This window comes from Microtus pennsylvanicus, chromosome 6, assembly GCF_037038515.1.
Source record: "Microtus pennsylvanicus isolate mMicPen1 chromosome 6, mMicPen1.hap1, whole genome shotgun sequence".
In the NCBI taxonomy this organism is placed as follows: Eukaryota; Metazoa; Chordata; class Mammalia; order Rodentia; family Cricetidae; genus Microtus; species Microtus pennsylvanicus.
In genome coordinates, this window is record NC_134584.1 from 21,812,291 (window position 1) to 21,838,886 (window position 26,596).

The 26,596-nt window shown below is 34.3% G+C and overlaps 1 protein-coding gene across 1 annotated transcript in view; it reads right to left on the minus strand.

Moving 5' to 3' along the window:
• Positions 1-26,596, minus strand: part of Cdh9 (cadherin 9) — a 100,934-nt gene that overhangs the window by 52,902 nt on the left and 21,436 nt on the right. The window contains exon 2 of the mRNA XM_075975843.1: positions 2,483-2,746. Coding sequence (XP_075831958.1) covers positions 2,483-2,707 — 225 coding nt within the window. The 5' untranslated portion in view covers positions 2,708-2,746. The remainder of the gene's footprint in view (positions 1-2,482; positions 2,747-26,596) is intronic.

A 26,596-nucleotide genomic window follows, 5' to 3' on the forward strand; every position in this document is an offset into this window, starting at 1 on the left:
AACATATGAACAATAATTACTCATGCAAGATAAGAGCACTAACAAAGTAAAGAACTCATATATTTTGAGAAGGAAATTAGGTATTTTATATTGTTTCCTTGTATTTTCATATTATTTCCAGGAGAAAACTGAAAATTATTGAAAACCAGTTTTGCATTTATAATCTTCCCTAGACAAAAATATGATTATTATCATCTTCCATATCACCTTTTAGTCTACTGTTTAAGATAAGTAGGCAAAGGGAAAGGAGAGTAGACACAGCTAATGTTTTAAGATGTTCACTGCAACATTTGGAAAAAGATGTGTCATTTAGAAATTAATTAATAAACAGTACTTAGGAAACATTTTAATTTTAAGTTATAATCATAAATACAGGAAAAGGGGCTTCAACAGTCATAGGATTATAAGTATCTCCCTTCTCTGTGACCATTTTCCTGCAACTGTGAAACTATCAGGCAGAACCATTTCAGTGGCCTGTGACCCATAGTGAATTCTTTATATATTGACCCCCCACAAAAAAAGAATCACAAAGCAATTTCAAGTCCTTAGACACAAACGTTTGCTTGTTGAACTTGAAATGTTCCAATGATACCTATTAACTAGACTGTGAAAGTGAAGTTAAATGAAGGATATAGAGGGATGCCATATGACTAATCTCAAGAGAAATGGGATGGAAGGAAAGAATCATTAGGTGAACTGCACTGTTCAAAAGTGTATGACCTAGGTAGCCATGAAAGAGAGATCACAAGAAAGAGGAAATAATAGGCTTCAGTTAACAGAGACTGTATTTGAAAAAGTACTTGGCCCACACAAATTGAAATAGAACAAGATTTTGACAATTTCTCAGGATAAATGTCCTTCTGGTTTGAACAATATGGATATAGTTTTTTCAATCAGTTATATATTTTATATTCTTTTCTGCCTATTGTAATGTATATTCTGTTTTCAGTGAACCAATTCTCAGTCTCTCAATTTTAATACTTATAGGTTAAGAATAAAGAAAAATAAATGTATGGCAAGTGGTTGATTGTCAGAATGTAAAATCATTCATGATGTTACATCAGGGTCTCATCACACCTGACAATTGTGCTTATGTTATGAACAATAAGAGGGATCAGGAGAATGCTATAAGGATAAGAAGAAATTGGCTATGAAAATAAACAGTAATAAATGTAAAAAGTTGTCATTATAAAAATTATAGGAGGCCGTGAACTAAAACAATAAAAGTGTTAAACGGAAAGAAGGAAGATACAGAAAATGAGACAAACTCAAATCTAGGACCCCAAGAGTGAGTTGTATTAGCACTCTACTATTTCCCTTCCTGAAGGCTGCTGGGAAACTGTCAAGGAGGCTGAAATGGACATTACAGTGTACCATCCTAAAGGTAGTATCTTCTCTTTCTTTATGTTCTTGCTCCATTGTTTACTAGATGGCAGTCACACAGGCACCCAGCTCGCTGGATTTAAGAAGCAGAATGTTAAGAAGTTATCTCTCATACAAGTCATTCTATTATAAACTGCATGAACTAGAAACATTGATAAATTTTATTATATATAATTACTACATTTTATTTTTAGTCATATGAAGCATGAAGCATTCATTCATGATTTTTAAATAATAATCTAAGACAGTCATTTGTTTAGCAGATGAAAATCTTTTATATGTAAATAAAAATTTATAAACCGATATATACATATACTTATTTTACATCCTGGTAGCAGTTTCCTGTCTGTCCTCACCCCAGGACCCCACCCTACTCCCGCTCTGTTCCAACCCCTCAATCCACTCCTCCTTCATTTCTGTTCAGGAATGAGCAAGTTTCTCATGAATCTCAACAAAACATGACTTATGAAGTTGAAGTAAGACTAAGCACTCAAACCTCCCCCGCTCCCCTATGTATAAGACTGGTCCAGGCAACCCAGTAAGAGGAACAGGGTCCCAAAAGCCAGTTTATTTATGATTTTTAAATGTCAATGTTAGTGTTGTTTATATGCATACTAAATAGAATAATATCTAGCTAATAAATAATGAGTCATAACCACAAGTCATGATTATTTTGCTTGTTGCTGCTTATTTCTTTCCTTTCCTTTCCTTCCTTTTCCATTTCTTTCCTTTCCTTCCCTTCCCTTTTCTTTTTTTCTCCTTTCCTTTTCTTATTTTCTTTCATGAATGGTCTAGCAACATAGTTCAAGTTGACCTTCATTTTGTGATCCTCCTGACTCATCTTTCCCAGTGTTGCAATGGGAGGAGTGGGTCAATCTACCAGATTTCCCATTCTGATATCTATAAAAAAATGTTTATTCATATCATTATGTGAATGGTACATTTCATACAAGTCTCTTTGGAATAATTTATGGTAACACCTTAGGATAATAAAACTCATCAAATATTTTAAGATAATTGTTAGTAATGCGGAGTTATTGTAAAGGATAATACGTATCACATTCAAATTCTGTTTTTTCTAGGAAAAAAAAAATCTTACCTTTCCTACATACTGAGTATCTGTACCTGTGTACTCTTCTAACAAGAAGAACTGATTCCACATCCAGCCACGCTTGGTTCGATGGAGGATTTTTCCATCATCTTTTGCCAAATTCGCCATCTTCCTAAGTAAGTGACTGTTAGCCTTTGCTTGTAATGGGCTGTTATCAACTGTATGGAGAATGCAAGTCCAGATGATCAGTGGAAGACAGTGGTAAGTCCTCATTATCTTCAACTTCGGAAGGATAAAATTTTAAGGTGTGACCTGTAGAATAAAAATGATTTTATTAGGATGTGTATCTTTTATACCAGAATACTTTTATATACTATTTAAGGTTATAAATATACAAAGGTAAGTTTTAAAAAATATATCAAAGAATAGTCTTTAAAATCATAAATATTGAAATATACACATAATTGCTAAGATTACATAAATATGTATAAGTACATTGCAAATATACATTTCAAAAATCTTATTTAACATCTTTTTAAGATGATAATATTGAAGTAAAAAATAAGCACAAAAATTCAAACCACTAATAATTCTGCAAACTAAACTCTTAATACAACAGTTATATTATTAATTCTTTAAAGTTGTAAGTATTAATAGTGAAGAAATATCTACATGTCAGTGAACACATACACTGCAAATGGCATTGTATTTCCTCTTGTCTAACATTTTTCAGAATGTGTTCTCCCTCTCCACGGTCTACTATAGAAATGAATTGAATTAAAGCAAGGGAGTATGGAATAAAGTAGTTTTTCACTAATAGTAAAACTAGATTCCATAAAGACAAAATAGGTTAAAAGTCTTAAATTTAATTAGAGAAAAAAAAACACAAAAGTAGACTTTCTTAACTCTGATTTTTTCCTACTGTGAGAATTGGATTTTGACATTAAGTTTGCTGATCAGTCTTTCAGAGAATTTTGAGATATACTGTTCATTTCTAAACAGTGTTTTAATGTAGATGTGCATCTGGGTTTGTTGTTGTTGTTGTTTCTTGTTTGTTTGTTGCTTTTTTTGAATGTAGACATCTGAGTGAGAAAATCTAGTTTATCAGATTTTAGAGAATGAAAAACACTGTGAAACTGTGTAACTTAAAAATCTAAAATAAATTTCTCTCCTTTTCAGTGCAATGGAATCCATGGAAATTTTCCAATATACCCTTCAGAACTCAATCTAGCTAACTAGAAAATTGTTGGATGGCAGAAAAGAGATTGAGTAGGGAGGGTGTCAAAGAAATTTATCATGTCTTTTCAGCAAGGGATCATGATGCTTCGAGAAATATAATGAAATGAATACAGATTACTAAAATTCTCTTATAAGAATGTGTATGATTCTTAATAGGAACACACACACACAAACACACACTCTTCAGTTTCTATATCCCGTTTCTTTAATTTGACTACTGAAGTGACTTCTTATACTCCTATAACTTTGCAAATGCCCCTATGAAATTTCTGAGAAATATTTGAAGTGAAGTATGAAATATCACTGAGTTTCATGCAAATTCCTGCTGAAGCTGTATTGGGTGTAAACCGTGTGTGTGTGTGTGTGTGTGTGTGTGTGTGTGTGTGTGTGTGTATGTATGTATTTGAAGACTTTATCTAAAATTTGCCCAATTAATAATTTTCCTTCTCTGATCTGCACAGATCTTATCATTCTAGGTTCATTCAAAAGCCTATTATTTGCATTTTTGACGTGTCTCTATTATATACTTTTTATAAATTTCCAAGTAATTATTTCTAAAGTATCACATCTCACCTCAAATATCCCTGTTTTATCTCTCATTGTACATTTATGACCTTCTTATGATGAACATAGCATTTATGTTCATTCATTCAGTATTCAGCACAGTGACCACCTTCATTTAGATATAGTGCAGTTTCTACGCATGATGTGAGAAATTTGTAGTTCTCTGTGCCCTGCACACAACCTACCAGGCGCTTATTATTAGAGTCAAACTATCTGGCTAATGGATTAGTGGTTAATACTTTTGCAGCTTATTTTCAACCCTGGGTCACCTATTGAATGCCTATCAGTCTAATGTATAAAGAATACCAGAGACAGATGCAAAAATTGAAAGTAGAAAGTTTATTGCTTTTGACCAGAGTCAGAGATTATTTTTGTTTCTTAACATCAATCATGAAATTTGTGGAGCTCTCACTGAGGTTCACAGAAGTTTGCATTAAGTGTGATTAAATGTTAACAACACAGCATGTCTGCTATAAATTATGGAATGATTTTTTTATAAACTTTGCCACTCTCTGATTTAATACCTTTACTTTAGTCAACTCTTTTATTTGTAGATTTGTTTTACATTTAGGAAACATTACTGTAAACCTCTTGTGGCTAATTTAGCACCTGCACATTCTTTGGCTCTGAGATAAAAGTGCACACTTTAAAAGGTTTTCTGCTATATTTGGTTTTAAAGTTAGCATCTCATGTCCCATGGGGTTTATTAAAAATTCTTCACAACCTTTATTTATTCAATAGCAACAAGCTGATTACTAAATTTTCTATGCCTAATTAGGTCTATCAGCCTTAAATGCTCTGCATGTTAATCTCACTTTTGTTGATAAATAACTGCCATCAAATGTATTACAGATTACAGCATTTTAAAGTTTGGTTAAAACTAATTTTGTAATCAAGCGATTCATTTGAACCTTATTAGTTTTAAAAATTGAACATCGTTTGATTATTATATCCTTATTCACTTAATTATATATCAATTCCATTTCATTTCTATTTTAGAATTAAGAAAAACATGTACTTTGTTGTACTTAAGTTAGAAGCTTACCAGTTAAATTCCTAACTGAAAATGAATATTTCTGCCTCTAAATACCCATATAATTATAATCAAAATGAATATTTCTAATCTTTATTATTAACCATGCGTATGAGAGTGCAGCTGCATGTGAGTATACGTCCATTTGAGTTCAGTTGCTCCTGGAGTCCAGAAGAGGGAATTGGAACCACAGGCACTGGAGTTATAAAACAGTTATGATCACATGATATGGGTGCTATGATCTTATGCAAGAGCAATATACGTTCTCAACTACAAAACCATCCATACAGTCTCTTCAGCGAGATCATTTAATACTATTTGTCATGAATGTTTCTAACAAGAAATGCACTTATAACACAAGTGTTCGTGATTAAGTTTGCTACTTTATCATTATGAAATTTCTAGTCAGCAAAGAATTTTGGCAAATATTACAGTTGTAGTCTTAATTGATTCATAATTTATAGTTTTCTCAGTGACATATCTGAGTTCTTGAGAAAGAAAGCTACACATTACTCATATGTATTACATTTCTATTGGCATGACAAAACACTATGGCCAAAAGAACAAATAAAAGGATTTAATTTGCTATTTTCCATTAGAGAGCATTAGAATCCATGGTGTACATTGTCAGGTGAATGGCATTAGAACTGTACATTAGATCATATATCTTGGTCCACAATAACAAGGCTGAGAGAGATAACTGGGAATGACTATGTTTATTTGTTTGTTTGTTTTGTTAATTGTTGTTGTTTTAAATCTCAAACCTGTCACTAATAACATACCACTTCTTATTAGACCAGACCTCTGAATCCTTCTTAAAAGTTTTACAAACTAAATCTGAAATGTTTAAATATATCTATCTGTGTGGGTCTTTCTCATTCAAACCATTTTTGGAGCAATGTAGAAACCTCGTACAACGGAAACTCCCTGGAATCCACAAGTTCACCCTAGCAAAAATTCCTAATAATGGGAAATAGGAAGTTTGAACTGGCCATCTTCTCTAACCAAGCAAGGCTTGCTTAGAGGGATTCGAACACCATTCCATCCCCAAAACCTTTGACCTGCCACTTACTCTCCATGCAAGATTTGCTGGGTAAAGTTAGTGCAGGGCTTGTTGTGTGGACAGGTCCATCCTGAGACCCATGCCATGGTTGTCATTTCCTGGAGGGCCAGGAATGAAGTATGGATATCCCACAAACCTAGAATAGAAACAAAGACGAGCAGGCCTGCCCTCCCCCCAAAATATAAATAAGTCAATGAAATGACTCCTAATAGTATTCTGCTATACTCCTGTACTGGAGCCTAGTGTAATGGATCATGGTCATCAGATATGCTTAGCCCAGCTGCTGATGGGAGCATATGCAGAGATCTACAGTCAAGCGTTAGGCAGAGTTTTGGGAATCCTGCTGAAGATGGGAACAAAGGATTGTAGGAACTAGCAGTGGTGATGCCAATAGAAAATGTCCCACAGAATCAACTAACCATGGCTTATATGGGCTCTTAGAGACTGAAGTGAAAATCAGAAAACCTGTATGAGTCTGACTTAAATTCTCTGAATATATGTTATGGTTGTGTATCTTGGTGTTCCTGTGGGAGTTCTTACAGTGGGCTCAAGGGTCTGTGTCTTATCTTTTGCCTGATTTTGGTTTCCTTTTTCTCCTATTGAATTGCCCTGCCGAGGCTTATTATGAGAGGTGTGCCTAGTCTTATCGTTAACTTGCTGTGCTATGACTGGTTGATATTTCTGAGACTTGCCCTTTTCTGAGAGCAAAGGAAAAGTGGATATGGCGAAGAAGGGAGGTATGGGTGAAGGGCATGGAGGGCAGGAAGGAGAGGAGGAAACTGCAGTTGTGGTGTAATATATGATAGAAGAATAAATAGAAAAGGAAAAAGAAAATATAGGAGACAAATACAGATATAAAACATTCTGCAAATGTTAGCAATTAATAAATTTCATATCAGCATGAAGTTTGACCACATCCCAGTAGAAAGGTTGAAACAAAACCATAAAACTCTTTGCTAGGATGACGAAGAACAACAGGAATTCTTCATTACTGTTATACCACCGACAACAAAGACGTCCTTTGCAATATTTAAAAGGGATAAAAGTTTTATACTCTAGCATAGCAATTGTTTCTATTTATCGTACTTTAAAATATTTTTGCCAAGAAAATGCATAGTCAATTTTACATGTTGTTTATTCATGTTCATAATTTTAGATATTTATTCACTTTTATTCCATGTGTATGCATCACATACATAGGTAAACACACAGCGATCTGTATAGGGTATTCAATTCTGTAGAACTAGAAACACAGGCATTTGTGAATCAATTGACTTGGCTTCTGGAAGTTTAATTTGGGGCTTCTGAAGAGCAATGAACAACCTTAAATACTGAGTCATCTCTCCAGGCCCCCAAATACCTTTTAGAAAAGGGAACACATACATAATTTTCTGAACACTCAGGAAGCGGATTATAACTTAATGATAAAAATTAAATGGGGTTTTAAGACACCAAAAAGCTCAAAGAAATGTAAATTCAAATTTCTACATAATTGACTCTCTTATGAGAAGTGTGTGTGTGTGTAATTACTCAGGTTATATGGCATTTGGAACTAGGCAAATTTATGAAGCTCCAAAATATCAAAACTTTCCAGTGGCTGCTGAGAAGGGAAGATGTGAGAAAGGAGGGGGGGTGCAGAGAGAGGCAAGTCACATTAGGTTTACTTATGAACACTGTCCTGTATAATAATACAATGGTAGGTCATAAAACTTTCAATTTTCAAAACCTATTACATTTTACAATAGGGGTTTCAGGACTGTACCTTATTACATTCAAATTAAAAGAAAAGAAAATCTTTCAGAGCTGAGGTCTAGAAGGCTAATTCCAAGGGGACTCACAGCCTAACAAAAGAATTGGTCTCTGCTCCAAATGATGAAAGAATTTTAGTGATGAGTGTGGTAAGAAGATACTCATGCATCTTTAAAATGGGTGCTGCTTCTGACAGCAATGGAAAAAGAATTGCACAGACACTCTCTGCTGCAGGGAATAAAGACATTCCCCCTGGGGGTGGGTTGACAAAATTCATCATGATGTTTTTATACCCTGCAATTAAACAGTGAAGTAAGTTGGTTAAATATTATTTGATAAAATTCAGAGGTAAGAAATCCAGTGTTAATGCAATGTCAAACCAGTGTAAACTCGCTTACTATAATACAGATCAAAAGACTAGCTATTAGAAAATGTAGAGATGTATACATCCTATGGACAAAATGAACCCACACACTGAAACAATGGGGATGTTCTATTGGGAACTCACCAAGGCCAGCTGGCCTGGGTCTGGAAAAGCCTGGGATAAAACCGGACTCTCTGAACATAGCGGACAATGAGGACTACTGAGAACTCAAGAACAATGGCAATGGGTTTCTTATCCTACTGCACGCACTGGCTTTGTGGGAGCCTAGGCAGATTGGATGCTCAACTTACTAGACCTGGATGGAGGTGGGGGTTCCCTGGACTTCCCACAGGACAGGGAACCCTGATTGATTTTCGGGCTGGGGGGAAGACTTAATTGGGGGAGGGGGAGGGAAATGGGAGGCGGTGGCGGGGAAGAGACAGAAATCTTTAATAAATAAATAAAAAGAAAAAAGAAAAAATAAAAATAAAAAGAAAAAAAGAAAAAAAAACTAGCAGGATGAATAAACATGGAGCAGAAACATCAAAAAAAAAGAAAATTATTAGATATGTCAAAGAGAAGTCCTAAAATAATATCAACAATCACCAATAAACTGACTTGCAACCCAAAACATGGATTGAAATAAATACCATGATACAACAAAATAAAACAGAAAATGATCAGTTCTCAGACTAAAGGAAGAAACAGCCATGTGATGAGTTTGAAACAGCTTGTATTGCTGTACAGTAAAGCAGTGTTATAAAACACATACGCAAGTGAAGCGAAACTACTATATTAATCTGAGTATAAAAGTTATGAATGGATTCCTAATTGCCCACACTAAAATAACTTTTACAGCATAATTGGTAATGTTGCATTATAGTCTAATAAATAACATAAGAATCATCAACTTTATAGTTATAAACATGAGTGATTGATTTAATAATTGTGTAAAGAAATTTAGGGAAAAATGTATAGCAAGTAATTTATGTTTATATTTGCCATTATGAGGAAGAACCAGTATTCAAGTTTCTTAACAACGGGACAGAGCAAGTTTCCTTGCACAACAAGCCAAATAATAATTTGGTGAAATCCATAATACTATACTGGGAAAGCCACAACACCACAGGAGAGTGAGATCATTATCAAGATGTTATAGAATGTACCCTTCAAATAATGTGAAGATAATGCAAGTCTTTCCTTTGTGATGTTCCTCTACCATCTGGCAAGCACAACCCTGCTTTAACTACCATCACATAACTTGGTATGACAGAGTGTCCACTAATCAATGGCGTACAACTCTTCAAAACAGCCAACGACTCCATTAATAAAGAATGTCCAAGGTACGTTCCTTGCGAGGAGGAACTTCATAAGACATGAATATTAAGTAAAATATGGTAGCCTGCACAGAATGCTAGATGAGAAAATTATACAAGACATGATCTATAGAAGTTCTAATAAACCAGGGACTTGAAAATAATTTTCAATATCATTTTAAATAAATGGAATTGCTGGGTTTTTTTTCAGCAGTTAGTAATATAGAAAATGGGTGAAATGTTTTAGACAATTAGACTTAAATTTTCATTTTTTTGTAAAATTGAAACTATATTATAGAATAGTCTGATCTAGGAAAATAAAGAAAATTAAATTTTATAATATTAAATTACATGTGAATGAATTTTTTTTTATTTTTATGTATTTTTAACAGAGAGAAATTCTCTAATAGGGTGACATTTTAATAGAATCATGGAAGAAGTGAGAAAGGTACCAAAGTTTAAATGTTTAAAAACATCCCCAGGGAGATGAAGCAAACAGAATTCTGTGGTAGGAAACTGGGTAGAAGTGTGTCTTATGGAAAAAGCCTTTGAAGACAAACAGTTGCAGCTAAAGATAAGTGAACGTGGCTAAGGCAGTGAAGCCAAACAGGTAAAGTATTCTGAAATTTTTGAAGTCAGTAAGTTTTCACCTTCATAATTTTCTGTTTCCTTTTCTGTTGTTATAATTAAATTTCCTGACAAAAGCAGTTCGAAAAAGAAGGGCTTAGTTTCATTCACAGTTAATGTTCTAGCCCACCATGGCAGGGACACAGAATCATCAGGAACCTGAAGCAACTGGCCACATTGTGTCCACAATCAGAAAGCAGTGAATGAATGGGCTCGGCTTGCTTGCTTTTACACAGTCCAGTATCCTAATCCAATAAGTAGATTTACAAACTGTGGAATGGACTTCTTACATCCATTATCTAAACCAATACCAATAGATGTACCCAGAGGCCATTATTACCTACATAATAATTCATAGCAATCCCCTACTCCTATCCCGTTCCAAATCAATCTCCTGTGTTATTATACAACCGTTCCTCATTGAGAATTATCCCTAACCATTTCAATAGTGAACCAAACCAGGCAGAGGCTTTGTTCCATCAATGTGTTGAATAACTCATCATTAAACATGTGGGCATAACTAAAATCATACATTCAATAATAATATAAGTCCAGTTCAAGGGAAGTTGAGAAAACACAGATATTAAAATTCAACTTGAATTTACAGTATGTTATTAGTGAGAAATTATTTCAGATACAATCATCAGCCAGTCTAGTCTTAAAAAAATCACTTTCAAGGAAATACTCAGTGTTATCAGGGAAGTAACATAATGGGAATAGCTTGACATAAAGCCATAAGCAAATTGATTATTTGAGTGATTTAGAGAAAAGAATGGAGTCTTTGAGGGTTTTGTTCTTGTTTTGTTTTCAATGTAATTTAACAATGAACATGAATGTCCCTAAAAATTGAAGACAGCCAAGGCACTAGGGAGAAGAATTGGAAGTAGCTTAAATCTTTCTAAGTGGAAAGTTGAAGGACCCATGATAACTCTTTGGAATACATTATTTTACAAAACCGTGAGGGATGTGTGGATAGTTATTCTTTTGACAAATGAGAGTGAGATGCTTGCTTTATAGGCATTTTTGGACATCTATGGGAAATTAATTCTAACAGAATCATGTATAGCCATACAGAGGCAATCTATGCATCATATCTGAAGAAAATGTTAGTATTAGAAGTCATTTACTCGGGGGCTGGAGAGATGGCTCAGTGGTTAAGAGCATTGCCTGCTCTTCCAAAGGTTCTGAGTTCAATTCCTGGCAACCACACGGTGACTCACAACCAACTGTAAAGAGGTCTGGTGCCCTCTTCCGGCCTGCAGGCATACACACAGACAGAATATTGTATAGATAATAAATAAATAAAATAAATATTTTAAAAAAAAGAAGTCATTTACTCAATGGTATTTCATCTGCTGGGCAAATGTAAGTGGAACTTGCATTTGTGTGTCAAAGTTTTAATCAGCAGAGAAAAGCTATAAATATATTTTCAGTCTGTGCTTTCATGTCAGCTTTCTGTGTCAGAAATGAACATCAGAGTCTGTCAGAGGCAAGTTAATGACTGTGCCATATGAGTCATTCTCCCGTATCTGCTTCTCACTGAGTCTCACCAGACAGAAGATGGGGGATGACAGCCACATGACAAGAGTAAGACTCTTCAGAGACTAAAGCATGAGTAGTTGGAGAAGAGCTGTGCTAGGAGGGGGGGTGATGGTGGAAAACCACTAATTTCAGTAGCTAAGAAAGAAAGAAACCTTTAGAAAAAGAAACGTCTTTTTTTTCTTCGTATCCGGGAAAGTTCAATCCCAATTAAGGATTCTTTCCCCCTGGAAGGGCAGCTAAGGAGGATTGTGGCTATTGCTTTAGACATAAAAGAGTCAGAGTCATCGTACAAGTTATAACCCATAGTTAGAAAAAACTGGGGGGTCAGAAGACCAGCACAACTACAGGTTTTCATAGGGGGAGATGGAGGAAAAAAGAAAAACAAAGCAAAGAGCAACAACAGAAATCCAGAGATTCCAGGAAGACACCCAATACTGGATATGTCAGCAAGCAGGTTTACAATACAATTAGGAAGGCAAAATGCAGTCCAGATACTGGACATGGGAAGTTAAAGTCATCTATCCTCTGATTCTGACAATTGCAACAGCAAGAGGTTATTTTATTTACTTTTAATATATATGTGTATAAGTATGTATGTATGTTTACATCACCGTGTAGCTCTGTCTGGTCTGGAACGCACTAAATATGTGCATCAGACTTGCCTTAAATTTAGGCAGAGGCCATTTTCAAAGTTCTCTTGCTAACACTGTGGAGTTTCTTTTGTACTCAGACCCGGCTGACAACAGAAGGCTAGTCCTAAACACCTTTCTCTAAGTCTCGGCCTGCAGAAGACCTCTTGGTAGAGCAGATAAAATCTGATTCAGTGGCCCTTGAAACTTTTTATTTTTAGTTTTTAAAGAAATATTATTTATTTTTTAGCTGAAAGTGGATGTTTTTTTTTCAATACAATATAGTCTCGTTATGGTTTGTCCATCTTCTTCCTATATCTTCCCACCTCCTCTTCCATCCTTTTTCCATTTCTATCTCTTCTTAGCAGACAAAATCGTACCTAATGAATAATAACAAAATAAAGAAAATACAATACGATAAAATAGAAACAAACAAATTGACACACAGGGAGTGCCTTACATAATGGAAAACTGGTCTGTGCCATAGAAAAAAATAAGATTTACTGGATCTTCAGAAGAGAAAAATGTGGCATTTTCTGAAAATTGTTGGGTTACAAGATACAACAATGGACTGCTTTTCAGCCTACTCAGACTGAAATCATATCCAGTCACATATACACTGTCTAGGCATCCACAGCACCCAACAATTGCAAGATAACCACCACAAAGAACAACACAGAAAACGAAATATCACGAATGTCCTGCTCTTATTGGGAGATTCCCAAAGAATGGAATGAAATGTAGCTTAAAAACAGTCTTCTCAATACTCTGGCAAGCGGTGGGATATGAAGAGTGAGCGGCTCTGCTAAGGGGACACACGGAAAATGCAGTGTGCACCTGCATAGAGGCAGATTGTCACTTAATGTTCCGAATGATCACACAGATAATTATGATTCTTTAGACTACAGTGAACTATCCCTCACACTCTCTTGTTTCCTTAGTTGTCCATTTTCAGAAAAGATTTTACAAATGGCACAGTGTGGGGTTGGTATAGGGTTAAGTTTTCTAAAGCCCTTGTTTTTTCTCATTTCTCTTTTCATTCTCCCTCCACTGGAGCTACTGTGTCTGCTCTCATCTTTTGTTTCTCTCTTCTAATCTACTTCTTCTCTATTGTTTTAATGCTAATTAACTGTCTTAATTGTCTAATTTTATCTCCATTCCTACACTTATCGCCTGTAACACCACCTTAAGCTATTCAAATTACTTTCATACATAAAGCACTGTTATTGTTCTTTTGTTCTCACAAAAAATAGTTAAGAATTATGTTAATTGGCTATTACTTATTTTTTGTGCATATGACTCTTTTGAAACACAGTAAATGGTCAACTGTATAAAACATACATGAGAATGAAATCAAAGTATACACCATTTACAAATCTAGGGAAAAGATAGTGGTCACTTTGATGCAGGAATCATGCAGAATGACAAAGCAAAAGGGACAAAGAATCTCTGCAAATCTGAATATGGGTAAAACAGTCCATTCACACCTGTGTGAGCCCACACTCTCACAGGCACACACACACATAAGAAATATTGAAAAATGAAAGAAAGCAAGACTGGATGAATTTAATAATAGTTTGTTGCAAGGCGCTGCTTGTTCGTCTCGACTGCCCAGAACAAAAACAATCACACAAAAAATGTATTATTTAAATCATTGCTTGACCCATTAGCTTTAGCTTCTTATTGGCTAACTTTTACATCTTAATTTAACCCATTTCTATTAATCTGTATATCACCACAATATCGTGGCCTACCAGCAAAGTTTCAGCACACCTATCTGCTTTGGCAGAGGCCACATGGCATCCCCTGACTCTGCCCTTTTTTCTACCAGCATTCAGTCCAGTCTGCCCCGCCTACCTAAGTTCTGCCCCATCAACAGGCCAAGGCAGTTTCTTTATTCATTAATGGTAATCACAGCACACAAAGGGACTCCCAATCAATAGTTTATATCTCAACAAAAACTCTCAAAACCAGTGTGAAGTGAAACTCTGTATTTCAAGCTCTTAAAGACAGAGAGTTCTAACACAATGTTGCAATAATCAGCAAGCTATCCTTTACACTGAAGAAGTAAAATTGTGAGATGAACACAAGTTAAAGAATTCAAGAACAACTAATCCAGTATTACAAGATAATGTTAAAGAAAAGAAATATACATAACATGTATGATGTTACAGAATCCCAGAGAAACATTGTATCTATTTAGGGTTGAAAAAGTAAAAAACACAATAAAATTCAAAATACTATAGAATCAATAGGCACCATTCAATAATAATACTGAATGTTAATGGTATTTGTTCTCCAATCAAAGGATACAGAGAAGACCATTGAATTACAAAAGAGGATCATTATATTTTACCTCCAACAAATACCTCTCACTTCCAAAGACAATCATTTTCATAACGGAAAAGAAAAGCTGGAAGAAAAAAAGATTATCATACAAATACAACTAGAAATATAGCAGGCATGTCTATGAGTTTCTGATCAAGTAGATTTCAAACTGTCACTTAACACTGATAAGAAAATAAGCCAACCAGCAAAATTCTAACCGTATCCTCATCATAAGACCAATTTCCAAAAGCCAGAACTATTTGAAATAGAAATACAGATAGACTTCAAAACAATAGCTATGGGTGATTTCAATATTGCATTCTCGCCTACATGTAGATTAAATAGATGCCAACAAAGAATCTTTAGATATAAAATACACTGTGGATTGAGTGGATAAACACCCTTTGCAAAATAGTCTACCTAAACAATGTAGAATGCAACATGTCCATGTTTACTAGACCACAATTCACAATGTTCACATTAAGGATTAGCCTAGGTAAAATCAACAGAAGGACAGATAAATAAAATCTGGTGTTGTAGAATATTATTTTAACTTGGCAAAGATGTGTTACATTTGTTTATGCTGTGGAATATTACTTTAACTGTCTGAAGGTGTGTTACATGTGTTTCTACTACCTTTATTTAGGATGTAAATATGTTGCATTTGTTTGTGTTGTATTTGTTAACTATGTAAAGATGTGTTGCATTCATATAATTAAGAAAAATTAATCTGCCTAGCAACTAATTGACAGGAAGTAAAAGGGAGGAGCTTAAAACGGCTTCATTTTCTTTGTTTGTTTGTTTTGAGTTGCAGGCAGTGTGAAAGGAAGTGGTTCCAAGATGCCAGCAATTAGAGAAAGTGAGCCAGTACTCTCTACTCTCTCTGCTCACAGGCTTATACCCTAGCCCTTTCACCCTAGCCTGTGAATCTCTAGTCTTGGTAGAAAGAGAGAGATTTGGTTAGAACTAACATTAGTGGAAGAAACCAATGTCTTGGGGAACAGAATTCCCCCCAGGCTATTGTCTTGGCAGCCAGGCTATGAGTTGCTTAAATGCTGCTAATGAAAGGAAAGTAAAACAGCAATTAACCACATGCACATTGCTGTTTTTTTTTTTTATGAGAAGAATGAAGTTATGTTGTTTTGCCAAGAAAGAAAGAAAGAAAGAAAGAAAGAAAGAAAGAAAGAAAGAAAGAAAGAAAGAGAAAAAGGAATGGATACAATTGAAGGTTGTCCTATTAGACATAGAAAGAAACATATTTCCTATTTTATCTCATTTGTTGATACTAAATTCCATATGTGTATGTGCACACACACACTTATATTTGACATTAAAAAGGGCTTGAAATTTTAAACGAGAATTGCTCTTTCCACACACAATAAACAGCAGAATCTCAGGGGTCTAGTAATCATGACAAATACTTTGTCCTCCAAAAGGGAAGCGAAACACAGCATAACCACGAGAACCCATGCTTTTCTTTTCTCTTCTTTTCCTATTTAACATCAATAAACACGACAACTTTGATGGGGGGAAAACCCATGCGTACTCAGCCTCAAACAAAAAACTATAGGCAATTGAATTAAAATGAAAGGAAAAAAGGTCGTTTATACTTTGCCAAATGGCCAGTTCTGAAAACATAAGTAGAAGCAATATTACATGGACTCAACATGTTATATTTAGGAATATCCATGTTTATACACATATGCATGCAATAATAATGAATGAAAAAATAAGTGAATAAGTATTAAGCAGAATTGGAGAATATATTTGAGGAATTTTAGAGGGAAGAAATGTAAGAGAGAAATGTAATTATTACCTTAAAATAAACAAAATAGTTTAATATTGTATTTCATGTGTACTGACTGCTCCAGTTGCCTCGGTCCACACTGTCATTTTTTTCCCCAATGTTAAGTGTATTTGCTTTTGAATAAGCAACTTATAAACATCCATGCTCTGTGTGGTTGGATTTATATTGAGGTCTTTAATCCATGTGGACTTGAGTTTTGTGTATGGGGATAGATATGGATCTATTGCATTCTTCTACATGATGACATCCATTTATGCCAACACCATTGGTTGAAGATGCTTTCTTTATTCCATTGTATAATTTTAGCTCTTTGTCTAAAATCAGGTATTCATAGTTGTGTGGATTAATATCTGGTCTTTGATTCGATTCCATTGGTCAGCCTCTCTGGTTTTATGCCAATACCAAGCTGTTTTCATTATTGTAGCTCTATAATGAAGGTTGATGTCATTGATGGTGATATTTTCAGAAGGTTCCTTATTATATAGAATTGTTTTGGCTATCCTGGGATTTTTGTTTTTCCATATGAAGCTGAGAATTTTTCTTTTGAGGTCTTGAAGAATTGTGTTGAGATTTTTATGGAGATTGCTTGAATCTGCAGATTGCTTTTGGTAGAATTGTTATTTTTATTTTGTTGTTTTTACCTATCCAAGAACATGGGAGATCTTTCTATTTTCTGATATCTCCTTCAATTTCTTTTTTCAAAGAGTAAAAGGCTAAAAAAATAGTTAAGGAAATGTTCAAGATTCTAAGCCATGATGGAAATGCTCGTTCTGGACTTTTGGAACCAATTCTCTATGGAGGGATACCTTGCTAGCCTAGATAGGGGGCTTGGTCCTGTCTCAAAGCAATGTGATAGACTTTATTGACTCCCCGTGGGAAGCCTCACCCTCTCTGAGAAGTGGAGAAGGGGTGGGATTGGGGAGAGGAAGAGGAACGGTAGAAGGAGCAGAAGGGGAGGGTGCGGGAAATAGATTTGACATGTAAAATGAAAAAAGAGTGTTTTTTAAAAAATAAAATAAAGAGTAAAAATAAAATAATTTTTAAAAATCGATCCAAATTATATTATGCAGATTGATCAGGTTTTATTTATGCATGTTATATTTACATGATATAAATTGTCTCTCTATATACTTATAAAATAATATACAGTTGTTATATAATACATGTTATATATTATACATATATAATGTGAGTATGTGTGTATTCACATACATACATGCATGTAACAAATTAATTAAAAATATTCATCATGAATTGGAGACTGGAGCAGGAGGGCTCGCTTGTTTGTCCCAGCAGCCCCGCCAGCTTAGCCCAGAAATAACCTCACAGAAACTGTATTAATTAAATCACTGCTTGGCCCATTATCTCTAGCTTCTTATTAATCTGTATATCACCACAAGGTTGTGGCCTATCAACACAGTTTTGGGATGTTTGACTTTTGTAGCAGCTCCATAGCATCTTCCTGACTCTGCCCTTCTTTCTCTCAGCATTTAGTCCTGTTTTGCCCTGCCTACCTAAGTTCTGCCCTATCAACAGGCCAAGGCAGTTTCTTTATTCATTAATGGTAATCATAGCAGAAAGAGGGGACTCCCACATTAAGAGAGCATGGAACAATTTATGGGAGGACCTGGAAGTGCAAAAAGAGAAATCATGTCTTCACATTTTAGTCTCAAAAAAAGTTAGCTTATATTAATGACACATAAAAATGTAGAGTTTGTATGAATTTAAGTACCATTATTTAGTATTCCCAGTACATGTTACATATTGTTATATTCTTTATGTTAAACAATTCTGTGTACACAAACATATTCATGGTGAAAAGATGCTATATGCACTTTTATACTTTGTAAAAATTTGCAGAATGTGATTACTACCAATCAACTTGTGTGTAATAATGCACAAGAGATTATTCCTATTTAGATATAACTTGTTTATTTATGTGTATGTGTTTGTGTGTGTGTGTGTGCGCACACACACACATGTTTGGGTATATGACTTGTACACACGTTTACATCAGATTTTTTTAAATCTTTATGGCCTATTTTATGAACTAGTGTCTCTATGTACACCTGAAAAGACACTTATCCAGACTCTCTGTACACCAAGTCCCAGGGACCCTCATATCTCTACTTCCACAATGCAGAGATACTACTTGCATGCTACGTTGACTGTATTTTTTTTGGGTTCTAGGGACTCAAACTCAAATCTTTGTGGTTGCATTTCAAGCTCTTTATTATGTGAGTCATTACCCATATTAATAACTATAATTTGCTAACCAGTGATCAAACTATGCCTAACTTTCCCATGGCTACAGTAATTTTGAACTTTTGTGAGTCCATTAAAGGTATTTCTGACCCAGGAGACAACATTTAACCCATGGATTGAGTTTCCTGAGAAGGACTCTCTGTTATTTGTTCTCTGTGTTTCTTGAAGTTTTGCAAATAATCTCTATTCATTCACTTATTGCACTTACCTGAAGGCAGAGGATGGAAAGCCCACATCGTTTGAGAGCTTAAATGTTCCCTTTGAGAGCTCATTAACTGCAAATGTTGTTGTTCCAGAATATTTTCAACCTCAAGGAGATTCACTGTTCTGGTTTATTTTGAAAGGGAACTCTCTTAAAACTCCAAAGATTCTCCTTTGGTCACCTGTCAATTTTATGTGTCAGGAGGCAACACAGATATGTGATCCGTTAACACATACTTAAGTTTTCTATATATTTTTTTATACTCTCAGTCTTCAGTCATTGATAGTTCTGCTTAATTATGTGTTCTGGAAACTTTCTTTACTTTATTGGAATATCCATAATTTTAGTATGAAAAAAAAATTGTAGTTAAAAGTATTTTTAATGTGCATGAATCTACTTATATAATATATAGAGAAATAGAACTCCCTGTTCTTTACTGTAGGACTTTAAAGAATTTTGCACAAACACATTCCACCTTTTCCTTCAGAAACACAATTAGAATATTGTTTTATGAACATGACACTCTAGATTCTGCCCATGAATAAATCATTTGTCCTTCTGATAAGGGAAATTAAACAACTGCACACAAAGCTGTTCTCCTATCTTTCAATAAAAGTGTCAGAAAGTAGTGCCTCATTCTCAGATTCTCTTTCTTATTCCTGATCATTCTTTTACATTTTATAAAGACAACAATAAGGTTTTAAAATCTAAATTAATGAATTATATGCTTATAAAATATCAAAAAATTTAAAACTCAACCTGCTTTCCGATACATTTCCATATTCACTACACCCAAAATTTGTCTTCTGAGCCAGAGTTTTATAAATAAAGAGACCTACAAAACTTAGATGTTTGTCCTTCATGCTCTGTCCAGGATATTTTTAAAGCTAGAATGCCATGCAAGTAACTGATTCCAAGCATTTATACTCTCTTTTATTTTTTTCATATTTTTAATGTGTGTCTCTGTGATGTGTATGTATACTGCACATGTCCATGTTTGTGGATGTCAATGTATGGATATGTGTGTGTGTGTGTTTGTCACAGCACATGTGTAGAGGCCAAAACGCAGCCTCCAGTGCTGTTTCTTGCTTTTCAAATTGCTTTAAGACTTGGTTTCCTGTTGCTCATTGCTACATAAAACAATGTAGTTCCCCTTGAGCTTCTGACAGTTCTCCCATCTACACGTCCCATCCTGTTGTATGCACTCTGGGATGACACATTCAAGCATCTGCATCTTTCTTTACTTGGGTGATGAAGATGTGCAGCTTCATAGACCACATTTGACAGCAAGCCCATTCATTTGCTGAGCCACCCATCTAGCCATAATCTGTTTTCATTATTTCTTTTACAGTGTATCCTACATCTGAGACATTCCCAGGACAATCAATAATGTTGAGGTCATAGAAAAATATTAACTGAACAGTGGTGGGCTTGGGGTGGGTGTGGGGGTTGTTTTATTCTACTTTGGGGGTGAGAAAAGGGTTTCTTTCTTTTTAAAAAATATAGATTTTATTGATGATTTCACATCATCCATCCCAATCTCACTCATCTCCCTGTCCCTTCATATTATGGTGCTTTTAAAAGAGAATTTTTTTCAGTTCATAAGAGCAATGCTTAAAACAAAATCTTTTTTTTGTTCTTTAATATTATTTTACCCAATGTATAGAAAAGTTTAAATCAGGTAATCAATATTAGACTTGCTTGGAGATTATGGGAAATTTTATTATAATGAATCTGAGGTTTTTTTTTTTTTTAAAGTGTTTTCTCACCCAGATCTCACGATTTTCAAGGGAAGACTTGGGAACATGGAGAATTCCTGGCTCATTGACACTCAACTCAGAAGAGACATACTCACTTGCACTCACCCCAGAGGACAAAGAATACACCATGAGTATTCACAATCCTGTCTTGTAATATTTTCAGATAGTATTTTTATGTAGTGCTGGGTTTTTTTAACCAAGTCTTTCTGTGTGAGCTGTGTTACCACTGTCTCAACTTTTTAAGATTAAAGTAAGCAAAAGTATTTGCTCAACAGTTCTGAAAACTGATCCAAGAACATGTGAATTGTATTCCCAAAGATCACAATTAAGGCCAACTTTGATACCTGTGCTTCTGACGTTACTTGAAAGTAAAATATTTATAAACATAATCCTATTGAAGTGAGGTAACTTTCCATTGAAACGAGACCTACTGCAATGTTACTGGTCTTTTTGAAAGTGGACCCACACAAAAGAAGGAGTAATTGTGTGAAAGTAAGACAGAGAATCTACCATGGGGCAAATAACCAGAAACTAAATATAGCAAAGATCTACATTTTGTCAATAAGGACAGCAAATCCAAAAAATCCTGGAAAACAGACTTGTATGAGTGAATAATAGTTTTATTGTTTAAAACTATATAACTCATAAAGCTTTACTAAGGTCATTCCAGGAAGCCAAGAGACTATTAATTAAGTGTCCTTACTTATTGTCCATTGGAATATCCCCTTAATTTTATTAAGGAAAGAGGAGACGTGCTTCAGCTAGGAAACAGTATCGGAGTTCACAATATGCTGACAGAACACATTGGTATTGTTAATATGTAAGACTAGTGGTGGTTACAAATATCTATGTTATTTGGTAAATCAATATGTTTTTATATAAATATTAATTTCTCTGTTGCCTCGGTCTCTTATTCTCTCTCATTTACAAAGCAGAATATTCTTAATCTTAAATATATGAGCTAACAATTAACTAGCTCATAAATTGAGAAAACTGCTCAGTTTAAAGAAAGCTATTTTGAAAGTTAATGTGGCTCTTTTCCAGGACAAATTTCACAAACAGTACAGAAAATTTTCAGATCCATAGATGGCATCTTGAGAAGCATAAAACACATTCTCTAAAATATATTTTAAGAGACAAATGGTTTATCTAATCAAAAAGGGATTCAGTATATTGATTTACACATAATAATATTAATAATTGCATTATGGTTTTAAAATAAAATATAACATGGCATGTAAAAGTACTTTGTGAGGTAATTCATATTGCTAAATTTGTCAGGATTAATTATAAATAGGTTTCAAATATTTTGTCTCATGGTATTAAGTTATATACACATATGTATTATGTAGCTATTAAGATACAATTTGCCTTTTATTCAGTCTCACACATATGAAAATACCAACAAAATTCCATTTGTGTTCTATAGTTGTATTTTTTAATAAGCCTTAGTAGATCAATAACACATATTTCTTGGCATCAATGTCAATCTTAATGTTACTATAGCAATTGCCATGGAAATATTTTTAAATAGTTTGCACATTCCACAGCATAATAATTATCTTATATGCCATTTGGCAATTTCATAATGATGTACATATTATTTAATTGTACATTCTTAATAGATCAATAAATCATGTAGAAAAAATTAGAAAGTAACTTAGACTTGAAAATAGTCTAAATAAATTTGAAAGCAATTATGTAAAAACAAAACAATAATAATAACAAAATATCCAGTATTTCTTAGCAAATTCTTTATTAGAAAACAGGTAAGCCAAATTTCATCTTCTTAATGTCTCAATAGCAACACTAAAATATAAACACAGTGTTTATTTCAGCTGGAAAGATTTTCTGAAAATGAACCAAATCACTGGTGATATAGGGACTGTCCTTATTAAAATCCCAGGGTGAAAAAGAGGAAATCATCGGCAATAGTAGTAATTAAAGTGTTTATTAAGACGATAACTAACATTAATTAAGCATTGATAGCCATTAATCTACTAAGCAACACATGGAATGTCACCATCATTCTTTGTTCATGTAATTAATTGTAGACTAGAATTCTTGATTGTTGTAGCAACTGTGGCACCGAGGTTGAACAGTCTTATCCTAGAGAAATGAATCATAAGTAACTGATCCTTAATTTCTCTTTAACTTCAAATGGAAGGGCTATCTTTCTTTCTTAGTCAAAAGTATCTTCTACTTCCGTGTACATATTTAAAATGCATCCCTTACTGGAAAACAAATACTTGCTGTATGATGATGCCTAGTACATAAATCACTGTCTGATTAAATAAACATTTTAAAAAATTTTAATATGCTGAAGTATATTTTATACCACTTTTTTTTTCATAAGCTCATTTTAACTGACTTTTTGTAACGGAACACTGTACATGTAAATGAACATCTAAGTGTATTCATTTGATTTGTATCGATTTTGTAATGCACAAATCAGTATAAACACAGTTAGCTTCTCAAACATTTATCATTTCTTTTACTTCAACCCTATGTAAATCTCTTCCTACCTCCAAAGATTGCATTCTATTACAATTGTGATTCAATATGTGGCTTTCAGCCATAACAAAATACTTCACGTTGGGAATTTACAATGAAAAAAGACTGATGCAGCTCACAAGCCCAAGATCACATCTATTCCTATTTTTAGACTGTAAATTGTCCTCTTAAGGACGCCTACCAATGGCATACGAGCAATAGAGAACAATAGATGAAAGTTTATGTAATAATAACATGACATCACAAGAAAAGAATCACATGAAAAATTAGACAATACTAGAAAAATACAATCAATTTTTTTTGTTTTTCTGTTGGTTTTGTTTTGTGTTATGTGAGCCTTCCTTACTTGAGTATAAACAGAAGTCTACAAGAGAACCACACTCAATAATGACATAAGTATTTTCTCTGTAAAAGGCCGTCAAATAGATGATTGTAGGCCATACTGATTTCAGTGACCTGAGGATGGATTCCACCCTGCAGTCTCAGAGGCAGTAAACGGACTTCTGCCATGTCAGACTGGGCAGAGCAACCAGGCAGGGGTGTATTTCCCCTGGAAATGTAGCAACTTAAGTTCATAAGAAGAGCTTAGAATTTAAGAAGCACTTCTGATAGAAAAAGATTACAGATATGCAATAAAGACAAATTCAGATGGAAGAGATCTCTAAATGAGATACATTGTAGGCTTGGGAGAGAGAAGATAAAGAGTATAGAGTGTCATAAAAGGAAATAAATAGTTTAGAAAAAATAAAGTCTTTAAAGAGACAGAATACAGATAATCATAGATTATTGGAACTAAGTAACCTACATATATACCTTAAAGGTATCTTGACTTCAGAATTTGAGTCTAAGGATACGTTGCTTTGGAAAAGAGGTTCTTCTTTTGTTTCCACAGAGGATGAGAACCTGTGCATTTTTTCCAGACTATTCTGGTTTTATGTACCAAGACCCCCTGAAATGTCTTCATGAGCCACCCCAAAAAAAATACTTCACTCAAGAAGGAGTTTGCCACCCAAATTCTCAAATAATATTTATAAATGTTTGTTTACATTTAAAGGGTAATATAGAGAATTGCATTGGTATGTATCTTGGTTTATTGATACAAATTTAAAGTCAATTTTGTTATACTGTATATATGTATTTCTGATCTTGATTAAGGTATTGTGTTTGTCCAGCTCATTTAAAAATGTAATGTGTAATTATGAAATATAGGTAAATAGATAGTCATCTATAATATTCAAGCTAGTTGTCTTGTTAGTTAGATTTTCTAGATGTACAGAGATGTATTTCAGATGGATAGGGATTCTTCAGTCTTTCAAAGACTACAGAATGCGGCTTTTAAAATGTTTTAAGAATTTAAGAATTTTGATGATAGTGAGACACATCTGCTCATGGCAGAACCAATCTGCTTCAAGAGAAAGATGGGCATCCAAGAGGCTCCTTATGGAGTTAGTTAGAAATTTGGGCAAGAAACTCCTCTTGTTTGGACTGCTTGATGGTATGCTATGTGAACTGGACATGCAGGACTCACAGAGAAATGACTTGCATAAAGGTGAGATGGTCATTTGGGGTTTCTGCTTCATGAAAGAATAGAAACAGTCTGTTAGACATTCTGCAGGACACAGAAAAAAGTGATTGACAAATTGCCAATATAGGTGGAACTGTCTTTGAGTTTTCCTGATTCATGAAAAAGTCTGCTGGATACTATGGTCCTGTAGGCTGAAGATGGATGCCCCAACAGTACAGAAGAACTTTGGGTGACTATCCAGGCAGCAAGGTGTCTCTATCAATTCTAGAATTTTGGAAGTTGCTTACAATGTACTTCCTATTTACTTAGGTAATATTGTATCCTCTGGAGACTTTGATGTAGTTGAAGAATAGATATAAACTAGATATAAATATTGTAACTGTAATTCTTGTTTGATAACTATCATGTTTTATGTAATTTTATTATGCTAAAGTTAAAAACCTTCCTTTTATTTAAATAGAAAATGGGAGGTGATGTGGGATTCCCCTCTGTATGCTGTGAATATCATTGGTTAATAGTGAAACTGCCTTAGACCTGCTCAGAGAATTTAGGTAGGTGTGGAAAACTAAACTGAATGCTGGGAGAAAGTAGGCAGAATCAGAGAGAAGCCATAGTGCTACTACCACAGACAGACATGCTGAAGCTTTATTAATAGGTCATGTCCTCATGGTGATGCACAGATTAATAATATGGATTAAATTAAGATGTAAGAGTTAGTAAATAAGAAGCTAGAGCTAATGGACCAAGCAGTGATTTGATTAATATAGTTTCCGTGTGGATTTTTTGGGAGTATGGGCAGCTGGGAAATGAGCAAGCAGCCTTCCATTACAATAGCACATCCTGAAGAAAGACAGAAAAATCAGTCTGATAAATTATATCTGGTAGTTGGCTTGATCAAAAAAAGTATCTCCCCAAAGCATTTTTAATAAATAAGAGAATGTGAATATAAATTACTGGACAAAGATAGCTGATGATTTTTTAATTCTAATAAAATATAACTTCATCATCCTTATCCTCATTACAACCGCAGTAGTTTTGCTAAAGGAAACTAGTAGACCTAATGAAGAAAGCTATGCCTTTTTTTTCCCAAATATCAAGAAAATAGGAGAACACTATCATCCTATTCAAGCCTCAGACTTTGATGAGTTGCCCCTAAAATGACGGCTGAGTAGTTACTGTAAAATGTTCCAGCTTGTAGCACACATGAACTTATTTAGCAGTTGTGATTGAACAAGACAAAATAAAATGCACTGGGTACCGGAAGGAAAACCAGCTATTTCCTTTATCTGACTATCCCTGGCAATAACATTTTCGAATGTTTTTCCTCCAAACTCATAATTAGAAATTAGTTTTCAAATAATTCTTAATCATTTTGTTACTTCTCAATCAAGTAATAAGGCCTGATTTTTTAAAGTATTTCTCAAAGGAGCAGTCTCAAGCTAGATAATACAGACATTATGACTTGACATAATAAAAACTTCAGACTTTCTACATCCAGAAGCCTTGCTACGGCCAGAAACTTCTAGTTCACACTTTATTTGAGGATCCTGGTAATCTTTAGAAAAGCAGAACCCTCCAGGTTTGGGGAGAAATCCGGTGCTAGGGAAATTCCTGAGAATCTACATGGATGACACT